Source organism: Schistocerca gregaria, chromosome X (genome assembly GCF_023897955.1).
Source record: "Schistocerca gregaria isolate iqSchGreg1 chromosome X, iqSchGreg1.2, whole genome shotgun sequence".
Classification (NCBI taxonomy): Eukaryota; Metazoa; Arthropoda; class Insecta; order Orthoptera; family Acrididae; genus Schistocerca; species Schistocerca gregaria.
Genome location: NC_064931.1, coordinates 206,983,212 through 207,000,442, shown reverse-complemented (window position 1 = coordinate 207,000,442; position 17,231 = coordinate 206,983,212). Strand labels below are relative to the sequence as shown.

The 17,231-nt window shown below is 37.0% G+C and overlaps 1 protein-coding gene across 1 annotated transcript in view; it reads left to right on the top strand.

Annotated features, from left to right (window-relative positions):
• LOC126297968 (histone-lysine N-methyltransferase trithorax-like) overlaps positions 1–10,153 on the top strand; it is a 114,035-nt gene extending 103,882 nt beyond the window's left edge. The window contains exon 10 of the mRNA XM_049989284.1: positions 9,435–10,153. Within this exon, the coding sequence (XP_049845241.1) occupies positions 9,435–9,608 (174 nt within the window). The 3' untranslated portion in view covers positions 9,609–10,153. The remainder of the gene's footprint in view (positions 1–9,434) is intronic.
• The last annotated feature ends 7,078 nt before the right edge of the window (positions 10,154–17,231 follow it).

Here is a 17,231-nt window from a genome sequence, read left to right as displayed (position 1 = left end):
ACTTTGGATTATTGCAGATATCACAGCACTTGGGTATGTGGTCTGGCATTGTATTGCTGAAGGAGGGGATGCTCCATGTGTAAATAAACTCTCCCAATCTGAAACTTGATTATAGCATGGTGTTTCTTGTACAGAGACATAGTTATGTTACATACTACAATTTAGAGCCCTCTAGCGGCAGAGGGTTGCAAACATGTAGACATGAAGAATAAAGATGTAGAATGTTAATAACATTTGTTTTATGTACAAAGCTTTAAGAGTTTTCACATAAAAAATTCAGAGTGAAAGCATTGCTTTTCAGGATGCCCTCATACAAATTCCAGACTAGTGAGGATACATCGTAATAAAAATAAGCAAATAAGTAAAATACAAATTGTATTTTTCTTTTAGTTGAACAAGACCATAGCCTCAATATATTAAGATATAGATTCCTGTTAAGCTAGTGGAATGGAAGAAGTGCCTGTTTGTGCATGTCCATGGACGATGAGATAATTAATGTCTAACGTATTTTGAAAGTTATACGAATGCCAGTGCAACAGTAAGGAAATTCAGACTTCCACAGTTGTCAATATCCATTGTTAAATTTCATAAATGGTTTGATAACTGTTGTATTCCAACCCCCCCCCCCCCCCCCTCACTCCTCCCCCCAAGGGTTGTATTCAGTATTGCTGTGGGCTTATAATTAATATATGGCACTCAGGTCTGGAAAAATAATCTGTATTGGTTTATTTACCGATGGGAATTATGTGGCGAGGATTACCAGGGGAACAGGAAAAGATAACTCTAATTGCTCCAGACGCATCTTGGAGGTAAAGGCAAAATTCAAAGCTAAAGGAAATAAGCCATTCAGCATCTTCTCTAGATGGTGGGCCTAAGTGGAAGAGAGAGTTTTTGTTACAGCTCCAAGAGCCCTCTACCTCGCAGTTCGGGTCTTCCTGCAATGTGATTTGATTGGCAAGGCGGCTTTGGTGGTGGTGATGATTCAGCCTGATCTGACTTGAACTGGTTGATTGCTGTCACATCAGCTGAAAGGTATCAGACAAGAATGGTGGCCTCTGTAAATTTTTAATAATAAAAATTACTCACATTCGAATTGTATATCTCCACCCCTGTCCATGAAAAAGTTTGCTACACATAACTCAGACAATCTCTATAAGCCTTATAGCCTGCAACAATATTTGGTTTTCATTTAACAATTCAGTAGAACAGATAACATTTTTGCTACAGCGGTCATATGTTGTCGTTGTGGTCTTCAGTCCTGAGACTGGTTTGATGCAGCTCTCCATGCTACTCTACACTGTGCAAGCTTCTTCATCTCCCAATACCAACTGCAACCTACATGCTTCTGAATCTGCTTGGTGTATGCATCTCTTGGTCTCCCTCTATGATTTTTACCCTCCACACTGCCCTCCAATACTAAATTGGTGATCCCTTGATGCCTCAGAACATGTCCTACCAACCGATCCCTTCTTCTAGTCAAGTTGTGCCACAAACTTCTCTTCTCCCCAATCCTATTCAACACCTCCTCATTAGTTACGTGATCTACCCATCTAATCTTCAGCATTCTTCTGTAGCACCACATTTCGAAAGCTTCTATTCTCTTCTTGTCTAAACTATTTATCACAGATGTTTCACTTCCATACATGGCTACACTCCATACAAATACTTTCAGATACGACTTCCTGACACTTAAATGAATACTCGATGTTAACAAATTTCTCTTCTTCAGAAAAGCTTTCCTTGCCACTGCCAGTCTACATTTTATATCCTCTCTACTTCAACCATCATCAGTTATTTTGATCCCCAAATAGCAAAACTCCTTTACTACTTTAAGCGTCTCATTTCCTAATCTAATACCCTCAGCCTCACCCGACTTAATTCAACTACATTCCATTATTCTCATTTTGCTTTTGTTGATGTTTATCTTATACCCTCCTTTCAAGACACTATCCATTCTGCTCAACTGCTCTTCCAAGTTCTTTGCTGTCTCTGACAGAATTACAATCTCATTGGTGAACCTCAAAGTTTTTACTTCTTCTCCATGAATTTTAGTACCTACTCCGAATTTTTCTTTTGTTTCCTTCACTGCTTGCTCAATATACAAATTGAATAACATTGGAGAGAGGCTGCAACCCTGTCTCACTCCCTTCCCAACCACTGCTTCCCTTTCATGCCCCTCAATTCTTATAACTGCCATTTGGTTTCTGTACAAATTGTAAATATCCTTTCGATCTCTATATTTTAGCCCTGCCACCTCCAGAATTTGAAAGAGAGTATTCCAGTCAACATTGTCAAAAGCTTTTTCTAAGTCTACAATTGCTAGAAACGTAGGTTGCCTTTCCTTAATCTAGCTTCTAAGATAAGTCGTAAGGTCAGTATTGCCTCATGTGTTCCAGTATTTCTATGGAATCCAAACTGATCTTCCCCTAGGTCGGCTTCTACTAGTTTTTCCATTCCTCTGTAAAGAATTCGCATTAGTATTTTGCAGCTGTGACTTATTAAACTGATAGCTTGTTAATTTTCACATCTGTCAACACCTGCTTTCTTTGGGATTGGAATTATTATATTCTTCTTGAAGTCTGAGGGTACTTCGCCTCTCTCATACATCTTGCTCACCAGATGGTAGTGTTTTGTCAGGACTGGCTCTCCCAAGGCAGCAGTAGTTCTAATAGAATGTTGTCTGCTCCCAGGGCCTTGTTTCGACTCAGGTCTTTCAGTGCTCTGTCAAACTCTTCATGCAGTATTGTATCTCCCATTTCATCTTCATCTACATCCTCTTCTATTTCCACAATATTGTCCTCAAGTGCATCACCCTTGTATAGACCCTCTATATACTCCTTCCACCTTTCTGCTTTCCCTTCTTTGCTTAGAACTGGGTTTCCATCTGAGTTCATAATATTCATACAAGTGGTTCTCTTTTCTCCAAAGGTCTCTTTAATTTTCCTGTAGGCATTATCTATCTTACCCCTAGTGAGATAAGCCTCTACATCCTTACATTTATCCTCTAGCCATTCTTGCTTAACCATTTTTCACTTCCTGTCGATCTCATTTTTGAGACATTTGTATTCCTTTTTGCCTGCTTCATTTACTGCATTTTTATATTTTCTCCTTTAATCAATTAAATTCAATATTTCTTCTGTTACCCAACGATTTCTGCTAGCCCTCGTCTTTTTACCTACTTGACCCTCTGCTGCGTTCACTACTTCATCCCTCAAAGCTACCCATTCTTCTTCTACTGTATTTCTTTCCCGTCATTCCTGCCATTTGTTCCCTTATGCTCTCCCTGAAACTCTGTACAACCTCTGGTTTAGTCAGTTTATCCAGGTCCCACCTCCTTAAATTCCCACCTTTTTGCAGTTTCTTCAGTTTTAGTCTACAGCGGTCGTATATAAAATTATATACTTGATATAAGAGAAATACAGATGTCAGCCGCAATTGGGCATAGAATTAAATTCAGTGGCAACAAGAGAAAATTTGTGCCGGAGTGGGACTCAAACCCAGAATTCTCGCTTTATGCCAGTAATTACCTTGACCACTTCAGCTATCTGGACACACTTCCCCTGCAACCCAAATTCTTAACTTTTCATACACACACACACACACACACACACACACACACACACACACACAATCTACCATCTATTGTCCTCATTGCATGCCCCTTTAACTGATTCCTGTAGGAACTCACACATAGTGTGCAACCACACTGAGGTTATCATTACTATTAAGGTGTCTGTTCTGTCAGATATGTTCAACAGAAGACCACACACACAATAATATAGCCTTTGTTTTAATGACTGCCACACCAGCTTACTTATCATATCCACAACACTCTCCCCCCTATTTAGTGATAAACGAGCCGCCCTTCTTTGATCGTTTTCAACATCCTCCATCAATCCTTGTCAAACATCACTACCTTTTTTGGTTCCCTCCACAGTCATTCGGACGTCCCATTGAAAGTTTCCTCAGCAGAATTCAAGCCAACACAAAGGTGCAGTGTGATCACACCTTAAACTAATGTCCTCTTATAGGTGTGTGGACACTTAACAAATACTAGTGAACTGCCCCACAGTAACCATAGTGGTTCACTATCAGCATTCACATGCACCATAGTGAACCTTTGGATACTTAGGCTTCCATATTTTCTGTATGCTTGCTGATCTGCAGCTGTTGGCAGGAAATGAAATGAATGAGGGCATGCTGACAAGTAATGCCTCTGCATTTTTTATGTGAAAACTCTTAAAGCTTTTTAATTAAAACAAATGTTATTAACATTCTAAATCTTTATTCTTCATGTCAACATACTTATTTCTCAACATACTCACCATGGTGATGAACACATTTTCCCCAGTGAGACATGAGTTTGTTGATTTTGACACTGTAGAATATTTCACATTGTTGCTGGAGCCACAATCTCACCTCTTCTTGCACAGTTTCAAGATGAAAACAGATGAAAATTGTGTGGGGCCAAGTTGGGGCTGTATGGAGGATGATCTATGACAGTGAATTCAAGGCGTCGGATTGTTACAGATGTTGCAGCACTCTTGTGTGTGGTCTGGCATTGTCATGCTGAAGGAGAGGTTTCTCCATGTGGGAATGAACTCTTCAAATTAAAACTCAATTACAGCACATCGTTTCCCATGCATGGTCATAGTTGTTACACGCTACATTCAGAGTCCTCTTGCGGCAGGGGGTTGCAAATATGTAGACATGGAGAATAAAGATGTAGAATGTTAATAACGTAAGTTTTATTTTAAAAAACTAGGCATTACTTTTCAGCATGCCCTTGTACATAGGTTATGTTTGCAACAGGGTGTTTGCTTTTTAAATCATCAGTGATGTAATCTTGTGCCATTCATTTGATTTCTGTTTAGAGTATAAGTCACTTGAGACACATTCTGCAGCTTCTTGCATCCTTTGACATAACAATAACAAGATAATTTTGTGTGCAACACCGTGTCTGATATATAGCGCCTAACGAAAAAAGTGAAGTACACAGACGTCATTGTCGGACGTCAACATACAGTGACATCCCATTAGGGTCTGTGTAAATGATTTGAGTTGCAATTCTCTAAGACAGGTAGAGTGACCATCAGAGTGGATTAGTGTTCAGTGTTTTACCAGGAATGGTAGAGAAAATAAAGGGTCTGAAGAGTAGCAGATATTGAATGGTATCGTGAGGAGACGTTCCGGTCTTGAAAATTCAGTTCGGGATGACACTTCACAGGTTAGTAGTATACCTCAAGGACATCGACTCATTGAAGTCTTTAAAGTTCACTATCTAGAAAATTTCGAGAAAAAGGGGTGTAAAGTTTTAAGCATAGCTCATACATATCTAATATACGGTCAGAAGTAGCATTCCATCATACAGGTGAAATAGCTCAGTCAGTAGCATGATAGAATGTCATGCGGCCGATCTGGGTTTGATCCTAGTTGCAGGCCCAATTTTATTTTGTTTTCTGAATTATCTTACAAATTATAACAACTTTTAAGTAAAGTTAATGACCTAAAGTATTATTAGTTAGATCATAAATAATTTTAGTTTGTTTATGAAATGGCTGTGACGGCTATTCAAAAAGGGAATTACACTCATCAATATTTTCCTTGTAAAAAATTGAATAATTTCAGATGTGTTTCAGTGGAGGTAAATTAATCACCTCTGTCACAAAATTCTTGGCAGAATTTAAATTGTATAAAATTTTTTACAATAATGTGTTCATTTGTCAATTTCATATTTTATGTGCAAGTACCAGAATGATAATTGTCATAAAAACTTTGAAAACAAGAGGTATTTGCCATCTTGCACAGTTTTGAAGGATGATTGCTTACAGGAACAATGTTCTTTTAAAAGATCTGTGGAAAAACATATTTCACTTACATTCCTGAGAACTTGTCTTTCATCAGGAAGCCTGGAAGCAAACCAGGCATATCGGATCATTTCCTTAAAAATTGGCATTGAGAGCTGATGGTGGACTATTGATTAAATTTTTATACAGTCTTCACGGGTGTTTGTGTCTCTCATTTTCTATATGATAAGCACAATTTTGTATACACTTTCTCAGAGTTTTTTCTTGTCTATGAAAATAGACATCAGTGGTTGAACAAGTGCAGTACATATCAGAGGAGCCACTTTAATTGTACATGTTGGTGATTTCTTATCATTCTGAAAGACTATGTTGTATAATTCAGGCTTTGCTTGTTCACCCTAAAAGTGAATAGCTAACAGAAGCTGTTCTTGACCCACATAAGAATTCAAACACTGGGTGAGAAAGTCAGTGTACGGTTCTGTTGTTAGCTTGCCAGATTTGGAAGACATATTACAACATTTTTATAATTTCTTTTCTGTTTTTTTGAACTTGGCGTCCAGTGTTACTGGTTGCCTCTTGTGAATGCACACGCAGTTGAGGTAGAATGTTTTCAGATAGTCGTGTCATTTGATGAAAATAGTTTGGCTTTCTTTGACAGCCCGAGTCCTGTTGTACACCAACTGACACCGACATCCTGCATAGAAAAAACAACCAAAATCGAAGTATTTTATCAGAGAATTGTAAAAATAGAGAGCAAAATGAATTTTTAAATTTGCTGCAATAACTACTTGCCTGGTCAGTTTTGATAACAAAATCTTTGTGGAAATTCGGTATCAATTTAAACATCTGGTTTCAAAAAGTGTCTGCAGCAAGTAAGATTGTCTGCAGCAAGTAAGATGTCTTCGATCATCGCTTTTTTCCTTGAAACAGATCTTCTCTCTCTTTGCTGACAAATCATACTTATTTTTGAATCTATGGACCCAGTTGTCAGAAGTTTTAAATTCAAAATTTGTAAACTAGTGCTGCTGCTAAAGCGCACTGTTGTAAATTTTGTATAAACACTTGCCAATAATTCTCGTGGGCTTCAACAAAATGATGATACATCCAAGAACTGATTGCTGCGTACTTATCAAATTGATAGCCTCCTTTTTTTGTTTCTTCTTCCCATTGGGATAAGTGTTCCTTCTTTCTTAACCGGCTGCATCCTTTTTTTTAGTTACAACCTGTGGTGAGCCTTTGCAATAAGAACAATGTTAATTTCATGCTCCAAAGAAAGACAGTCTACCTATCTTGCCTTCTTTTCTTCTGGTTCATATTCATCCAATAAGATGTGGTATTCATACTTTTCAAATGGTTCACCTTCACAATTTTCATTTTCGTGAGCAAGTTTATCAGCAGTAGCAAGCATTTTTTCAGACAATATTTTCATAATAAGTCTGTAAATTTCTTCACCTATCAGCAGGCTTCATGAGAAATTATCGTTCAAGATTCCAGTGCAATCAAATTATTTGAAGCACGCAAGCTTTTATAACAAATAACCGCATCTTTTAACATCATCTTCAACACTTCACTATATAATGAATCTGCAGCTTCTGGTACTTTTGGCGTGTCTTCATTGACAGACATTTTTAATTCACAATATTGTACAAATTCTGATAATATTTCACAGTACATAATCCTGCAGTGTCTGTGAAAGTCAGGAAAGAACTGGCACTGTAGCAGGTAAGGCCCATTGCTCAATTAGTTCTGTGCAGCCCATGACACTTCCTGACCATATGCTTGTTTGTATGTACAATAGAGCAACTGCACTTTTTTACAAAGACACCAGTTCCTCGAATTTACAGCGAATATTTATAACCTTTCCACAGCTTATAAGATCGCCCAATTTTGTAATAAGATTGTAATGATAGTAATTAACTCTTTAATTTACCTCCATTAAAAATGCATGTGAAATTATTTAATTTTTAAAAATAAAGTATTGACGAATGTAATACAAAATTTAAATAGCCTGTGGCAGCCATTTCATAAACAAAGTGAAAGTATTGATGATTTAATTGATGATACCTTAGGTCATTAACTTTATTTAAAAGTTGTTATAATTTTTTTAAACAATTAAGAAAACAAAATAAAATTGATCTTGCAGGTAGGATTGAACACGGATTGGCTGTATGACATTCTAGCACCCCACTGACTAAGCTGTTTAGCTTGTATGCTGGAATACTACTTACGACCATATATGAGTTGCATATTAGCTACGCTTAAAACATTACAGCCTTTTTTCTGGATATTGTGCTTCAAGACTTCTGTGAGTGGACACCTGTGGGGCATTCTACTAACCTTCATAGTCCCATCCTGAACTGAATTTCTGACATCAATAAGGTCTCCATGTCAGTGAAGGACAGGGAGTTGCTGCAGACTTGGGTGAGACAGTGTTAGCAGCACCTTGACGGAGTTTGAAAGGGGCCTCATCGTAGGTCTCCATTTGGCCAGCTTGTTGCGTCATCCAATATGTAGATCTGTTGACCATTTGCACGTAACAGTGGCCTGATATTGGGCTACATGGGAATGTGAGGCAGGTATTCTCGTCAAGATTCCGGTCGACCACGTCTGACCACTGTGAGGGAAGATCACCGTATCGTGCACCAAACATATTGTAACCCTTTCACATCTGCAGCTACTTCTGATTGCAAGTAATGGACTCCCTGCAACATTCTGTGTCACCCTGCAGCACTGGTCAGATACTAGCAGCAGTCAGATTAGGTAATTGCCATCCCATGTGTGGGTTGCCATTGACACAGCACAGATGTCTATCTTTGGAATGGTGCCATATCCTGAAAGAGTAGACCACTGATGAATGGTGTTGCGTTTTGTTCAGCGATGTCCCATTCTTCCAAAGTTTGGAGTCATGGCGGTGTTACTCTTGGTGTTGTGACATGGGGAGCCATCGGATATGATTTCAGGTTATGGCTGGTAGAGACTGAGGGAACTTGGACAACAGAAGTGTAAATCATGGACATGTTGCATCCTCACCATATAAAACAGAAATGGGGGCAAACTCTGAGACATCAATTTCGTCCCAGTGGCAGTACCCAGGATATAAAGGATGAGTTGCAACAGCTGTGGACCAGCTTGCTGCAGGAGAGAATACAACAGCTTTATGACACCTTTCACAACTGAATCGGTGCATGTATAAATGCCACAGGGGGTACAATATCATACTGATGAGTGTGCTCTTACTGAAAAATTATATGCAAATTTGATTTCATTTTTTTAAATTCCATTTTGTAGTTGTTGTGGTAACATCACAATTGATCTGAAGCCGTGAAGTTTCATGTCATTTTCTCCTCCCTTTCCGGGTGCTTGACGTTTTTTGTCAGGCTGCTAGCTCTCCAGATCTGCCTCTAGTAGGACATGAATGAGAGCAGCTGTGGCATCAACTTTGTCCCAGTGCCAGTATCCTGTATGTAAATGCTCCTTGTGCTGAATTATAGTTTTGAGCTTGTTCATTAATGTATGGAGTATTACTTAGTTACATCAGCTCATTTTTTTTCCAATCTTTATTGTTAGTAGTAAGGATAATTGGCCATTAAGATTGTGTGTTGCAATTCCATCTTTATTTTGTTTCAGCCCAACTGCTATTCTCGGGTGGTGGACATACTGGGGAAGAAACATATTTTAATATTTGCACTTCGTAGGATTCCACAAGGAGAAGAACTGACATATGATTACAAATTTCCTTTTGAGGATGTAAAAATACCATGTACCTGTGGTTCGCGAAAGTGCCGCAAATATCTAAACTGAAATTCTCGTTTTGTGTATATGTAGATATGTGTGTGTGTGTGTGTGTGTGTGTGTGTGTGTGTGTGTTTGCTCTCGCGCTCACCCGTGCATCAATATGAGCGTGTGGCTTGAAGACGAGAACAAATCTCATAACAATTTTTCATGTGCAAGGTGTATGTAAAAGTGGTGACCAAATATACTCTTGTGATAAAAATTATTGTAAAAGTGTAGTTCTTAAAGTATTATATTTTAAAATATGAACTTTCAAGTGTGTTGTTGGAGGAAATTTTTGGAATATTTTTGAGCTGTGAAATGTGATAGATATCCAATGTGACATTCATTTTCAGTTCTTTGTTTAATTTTCCTGTGGTTTTTTAAGTAACTGTATTCTGATATATAATTTTGTATGTTCTGTGTTAATTGTGATACTTGTGTAGGTCTGAGTTCCAGTGCATGTGGGTATGAACATAAGTTTTATTGCCCAGGCTGAAAACTTTGCATGAACAGGGCAAATTATGGCAGACCTCTCCATATTTTTATTTTGCTAATGCATTTTCCTGTTAGTCTGTGAGTCATTGTATGTGATTAAATAAAAGAAGGGACACTGAAAATTGCTTTTGTGGCAAATTGAAGAAATAACCAAATTTCATGTGACTGGTGACAGAGTAATTTTGAAGTAAGTAGTCTTGATATAGTACCAAAGATTTCATGTTGTCTTCAGTCCTGCTCTTAGTAATATGTTATGGTGATAATTGTACATTCAGCCAGGATGCATATTACTGTAATTGTATATGTGTGAGTCACGTAAACAGCAAAATGTGTTTTATAAATAATTGTAAGTTTTGACTGCTTTGTTTTTAAAACAACTGTTTAATTTTGAGAGACTCAAGCCTTTCTGGCAATGGCTGGGTGGCTACATGAGGGCTAATAGCATATTTGAAATAATTGTCTGTGTTGGAATTTGACAAAAAAATTCATTGTAGACACTGTGTCTCCCCTCTTTGCAATATGCCTAAATGGAAAGTGAGCCACGAGTATTAGTCACAAATAGTAATTTAAACTGTGAGTTACTGACACATCAGTATTTTGAGGAACAGGATCTGCAGCAGTTTCATATTAATGTATGTTGACTTCAATATAATTTTATCAGAATGTATTGCCATCTTTACTAATGTTTTTTAATTAATGGGACATCTTGACTGATTGTAGATGAAAAATGCCAATGCAGCTTGTGTGATTTATTTCATAGTAAGTTATTAATTTTAAGCACATGTGCTGTATCTGTAACTGGCTGAACAGCTGCCTTAAAACCATTTATCAGACACTAAATAAATTCTTAAATTCTGTGCTGTGATATTCCGCAGTCCTTTACATATGGTAATGATTGGGTAGCTTTAGTTTACCTTAAAAATAGGGAAGACATATACCTTCTTGATATTATGTTGCATCTGCTTTGGCGGAAGTGGTACCATAGTGGGAGAATAGCATGCTAACTCTAATGTGAGAGCAACTACCAGTCCAGTTTGCAAGTGTGACTGGTGCCTGTAATCACTTAGAATGATATCCCTGCACTGTTTGTGTGTTGGGTGCCTGTATCTGAGAAGCATGACTGCATCCTGCTTTGAGATATCTGAATTTGTGGAATGTGGGTGACATTTGGATTCTCGTGAAATTAAAGCTTGCTTAACGCATGGCTTTTGTACCATTACACATTGCATTCGCAGTATTGTATATAACAGGTGACAGAAAAGTTGAAGTGTGTTTATTGTCAGTGTTACTTAAATACATCTACTTGATTTTGATGTCACAGTACCAGCTAACTATAAATAGAGACTGAGATAGAATGGAATGTTCTGGTAAGCATTGAAAAATTCCCCATTTCTTGTGTCATTGCAGAACAGTAAACACCCCAGCAGCTTCACATTCAATCTTTCGTGTTCAGGTGATAAAGAAGTATATGAAGTATTTGAGCTCAATATGAATAATTCCCAAGTGTACTATATGCAACAAATGAGAGAGAGAGAGAGAGAGAGAGAGAGAGAGAGAGAGAGAGAGAGAGAGAGAGAGAGAGAGAGAGAGTACATTTAGCGACTGTAAGAATGCTTAAGGGAATCATAGCAACGTGAGGACTTTTTTTATATATAAATTAATCACGAAGTTGCAGCATGTTGACTTTATTTGGTAAATCCTCTATAAAAGCTTCACTAGTCTATTGGTGGAAGCAACCATGCCCTGAAGTGAGGTTGTTTATGGTCAGAATTTTTTAACTTAGCCAACAGTATTGATTAATACACTGGTTGTGTAAATTTTAGTGTGTCTTAGATTATTTTCACTTGAGTTATGAAAAAATGATACAAAGCAGTTTGTTCAAAATGGAATACATGAATGAAAGAGTTGCGTCTATACTGGTAGGGCGTGAAATTGCTGAATCTAGAGACTTGCTGACTGTACCAATCACTGAAAGGGATATGAACTAAACAAATTTGTTCCCCTTTCTTATGGCACACTGTCCAGACTTACTTATTTACATAATTGAATTGAATTCCTGTAATGAGTCTTCTTATTGACATTTAATGCATGGAGCATGGATATATAAAGCAATTAGACATAAGACTACCTGTTTGGGTAATCTATGTTTCATTTGTTGTATGTAATGGGATGCTGTAATATGGGATATGGTTTATCCACTAAATTAGCTATAAATAGGAAGTGAATATTTGAAAGATGGGAATGTAGGTCATTGACAATTTTACATTTTCTAGAAAAAAGGTTGTATATATATATATATATATATATATATATATATATATATATATATATATGTGTGTGTGTGTGTGTGTGTGTGTGTGTGTGTGTGTGTGTGTGTGTGGTTTGAAAGCAATGGTTTCCTGCAAAACTGGGTGCCCCAACTGATGTGCATGCAGATAGCTTGTTGATTATTTTAAGTTATTTAACAGTGTTTCATCTCTCTATCTCAATCTCTCTCTCTCTCTCTCTCTCTCTCTCTCTCTCTCTCTCTCTCTCTCTCTCACACACACACACACACACACACACAGACACACACACACATGCACACACACACACACACACACACACACACACACACACACACACACACACACACACAAAATTATTCACTCACTCTTCTGTCCCATGCCACTGCACGCGCACACACACACACACACACACACACACACACACACACACACACAATTATTCACTCACTCTTCTGTCCCATGCCACTGATGAGTAGTTGTATTGCTCACTGATGAGTAGTTGTATTGCTCAGCTACCAGGAACAAATAATTTCCAAAAGCCTATTGTAAAGAGTTATGATTTTTCAAGAGCAGTAAATAAGTGAATGAAGTGTTAGTTTTCCTAAAATATAAATAAGTGTTACACTCTTTAAGCTAAATTAAATTGTATATGAAAACTGTATGAACACTAGTAATCAATCATGTCTGCAAAATTCTTCACTTTCCTACTGACATTTACATGTTGTAGAATCTGTTCAACATCTCTGCAGCTTGTGTTGGCTATCCATTACTCTGAAATATGTGTGGAAACACATGTAAAAGATAAACTGTTTGATGAAATAGAATGCGAGACAGATTACAAACAGATGTTGGTCATTATGCCACATATTATTTCTGTTCCCATGCTGTAGAACAGTTACACACAAGTGTACAAAAGCTGTTGTGTCTCACCCATGTATCTTGTGCTGCATTGTATGAATGTGAAAACATTTACTCTGATTGCAAAAGTCTATCAAATATAGTCGGAGATACAGTGATCAGACACAAGGAACTGAATCCATAAACGACCAGTTGCATGTTCACTTTGAGAGAGTATCTGTACTAGAAACTTAACAGTAGCCTAATCTTGAGAAATAAGATGAAAGAGTACTTCCCGCAGTGGAAATGTGGAGGAACAATAATTATTATGTGAATATCATTATTTATTTTGTTCATTTGTATTTTGTTGCAAAAACCTTCTGCTTATAGGGTATAATTCTGGTACTATCCACTGTCTTTGATGACAGAAAGTTGGCAGTTAAAATTTGATTGTTTTCTTTAATGAATCTCCAAGGAAAAGTACTGGTTCCGACTCTGACGAATCATTATCAAAACGTACTTTCGTCCAAGAGTGATTAAATAGGGGTGATGTAAGTCAGTCTACTTACCACTATAGTTCTTGAACTATACAGCAATTAAATCATACGGAAATAAGACCTCGCATGATGTTGTAAAGAATCTTTCCTCTTAGGCAAAGAGTCATTGATTCATTACCCATAATTCATTTGTATATTCTCCAAGATCGTCTGGAATGTGTCAGCTTCATTGCATGAAGAACCGATATGAATAGATGCCAATATCAAAACGTTCATGACGAACTTAAATATGTGCTCCTAATTACGGCAAGAAGAAGTTAAAAAAATGTGAGCTAGAAATGTCAGGTATTACTGTTTCTCTGGTAAAAGAATATTAATACAAATATAAAGGTCAGTGTGGATGATGTGGAGAAACCATTGAAATATGCAGGCAAAGCAGTTGGTGCATTACATGTCACTATCTGAAATATAACCTCTTTTTTAAAATAATAATAAAAAAACAGGTTTTTTAAAAATATTTATTAATATTTCAAACATCAGGGATTGATTGCCAGATTAGAAAAATATTTTGGTATTATTTTATATATTGCTAATAAATATGTCTCTTTTATATTGTTTCTGGCATCACTACAAACTTTTTAAAAACCAGTTTAAATTTAATGTTCATTGTCTTATAATTCATGTGATAAAACACGCGCACCTGAGAGCGTGCGCTCACACACACACACACACACACACACACACACACACACAAATGCCTTTGTTTAAATTATTTGTTTATTATTTATACCTGATTTAAGTCTTAGAAGAACTTTTGTTGTTGTTGTTGTTGTCTTCAGACCTGAGACTGGTTTGATGCAGCTCTCCATGCTACTCTATCCTGTGCAAACTTCTTCATCTCCCTGTACCTACTGCAACCTACATCCTTCTGAATATGCTTAGTATACTCATCTCTCGGTCTCCCTCTACGATTTTTACCCTCCACGCTGCCCTCCAATGCTAAATTTGTGATCCCTTGATGCCTCAAAACATGTCCTACCAACTGATCGCTTCTTCTAGTCAAGTTGTGCCACAAACTTCTCTTCTCTCCAATCCTATTCAATACCTCCTCATTAGTTACGTGATCTATCCACCTTATCTTCAGTATTCTTCTGTGGCACCACATTTCGAAAGCTTCTATTCTCTTCTTGTCCAAACTAGTTATCATCCATGTTTCACTTCCATACATGGCTACGCTCCAAACAAATACTTTCAGAAACGACTTCCTGATACATAAATCTATATTCGATGTTAACAAATTTCTCTTCTTCAGAAACGCTTTACTTGCCATTGCCAGTCTACATTTTATATCCTCTCTACTTCGACCATCATCAGTTATTTTACTTCTTAAATAGCAAAACTCCTTTACTACTTTAAGTGTCTCATTTCCTAATCTAATTCCCTCAGCATCACCCTATTTAATTTGACTACATTCCATTATCCTCGTTTTGCTTTTGTTGATGTTCATCTTATATCCTCCTTCCAAGACACTGTCCATTCCGTTCAACTGCTCTTCCAAGTCCTTTGCCGTCTCTGACAGAATTACAATATCATCGGCGAACCTCAAAGTTTTTACTTCTTCTCCATGAATTTTAATACCTACTCCAAATTTTTCTTTTGTTTCCTTTACTGCTTGCTCAATATACAGATTGAATAACATAGGGGAGAGGCTACAACTCTATCTCACTCCTTTCCCAACCACTGCTTCCCTTTCATGCCCCTCGACTCTTATGACTGCCATCTGGTTTCTGTACAAATTGTAAATAGCCTTTCGCTCCCTGTATTTTACCCCTGCCACCTTTAGAATTTGAAAGAGAGTATTCCAGTCAACATTGTCAAAAGCTTTCTCTAAGTCTACAAATGCTAGAAATGTAGGTTTGCCTTTTCTTAATCTTTCTTCTAAGATAAGTCATAAGGTTAGTATTGCCTCACGTGTTCCAACATTTCTACGGAATCCAAACTGATCCTCCCCGAGGTCTGCATCTACCAGTTTTTCTATTCATCTGTAAAGAATTCGCGTCAGTATTTTGCAGCTGTGACTTATTAAACTGATAGTTCGGTAATTTTAGTAAGTCATTATTTCAAATCATGTTGGCTAACTGTATACATATAGTTCTAATGTTCTCTATTTTCCGCTAATTAAATATTGTTAACCTATAAACTCACAACCTTCAAATTTCGCTTCTCGTTTGTTTAATTTTGTAAATATTGGCAAACACACTAGTGAATATCATTTGTCGCTGCATGCTTTTAATAAGCAATGTATTTTACTGTAACATTGGACCAAATGAGAGTCAGTGTACTTCTTGTCAGTATCCCTTGGCAAGGGCTTCTTTATGAAAAAGAGATTTCTGTTCTATTAAGCTTTTTATTGGTGCAGTTGAGTGCATGAAAGTGGGTTCATCCTTGAATGAGAGTCTGCATTTATTATGAAATGTTCTTAATTGAAAGCTACTGAAATTTATTACTGGGAAGCAGGAGCCTATCATTTTCTTAATAGAGGAGAAGAGAATGAGTGTCAAATATGTGTAATTTCTTTATAGACTGCTGAATGTAGCAGTGTATCTCAAAAATACCTGTAACACTTTCAAAAAACGCTTTGAACATGTTGTAGTCAAAAACTCACCACCAGATTGTATGAGCTCTTCTGCATTTTAATAGTTCAGTATCATATGGTGGAATAAGATTTGTCTCTTAATCCTTGGATATTTCCTCAAATGGCACACTTCAAAAGGCATATTATCAATGCAGAATTTAAGAGGTCCTCCCCTTCCTCTTTCCAAACATCACAGCAAGTTCGGTGCCAGTTTTACAAATACCCTGTATTAAAAAATTGTGTAAATAAATTGTCTGTTATATTCAGACTGTTATTGTATGTTATGTTTTTAAAAAAATGAATGTTAATTGCAATATTTTTTTTATTTCTGTAATTGACTAGAAGGAGTAAATAAGTGCACATGAAATAAATTTGAGGGTGCTCTATATTACCTAACTTGTATTAGCTCTATACTTCACAGTATGTGAAAATTTCTCAGCATTGCATTTTTCCAATTGCTATCTGGAATTGTAGCGTAATTAATACTGTCATAAGAGTAGGTAATTTAGTTTTGCCCTAATTCTCATTACTTTTTTGTATTCCAAAATAAATCCTAAATTGTCGTTACCTTTCAGCTGTTAAGACAGCCTCAGAAAAATTGAATGCAAATACTTCATAATTTTGAATCTTTTTTGGGAAAATTGTGACACACTTGTTAAACTAGGCAAAACTAAAAGCATAATGTACACAAGTGGAGAATGAGGGGTTGAATACATGTGAATAGAATCATCATATCTGCAGGTGGCATTAAAGGCACTGAGTCGAGTAATAGACCGTGCAGTTAGCAGGAATCAGGTACTGGCAATTATGTCCATATCAACTGTATTTGACTTGCTGAAAGGGTTATATGTTGTCCTGAACACTGTAATGAATTAATAAAAGTTCTTGACACGGCAGA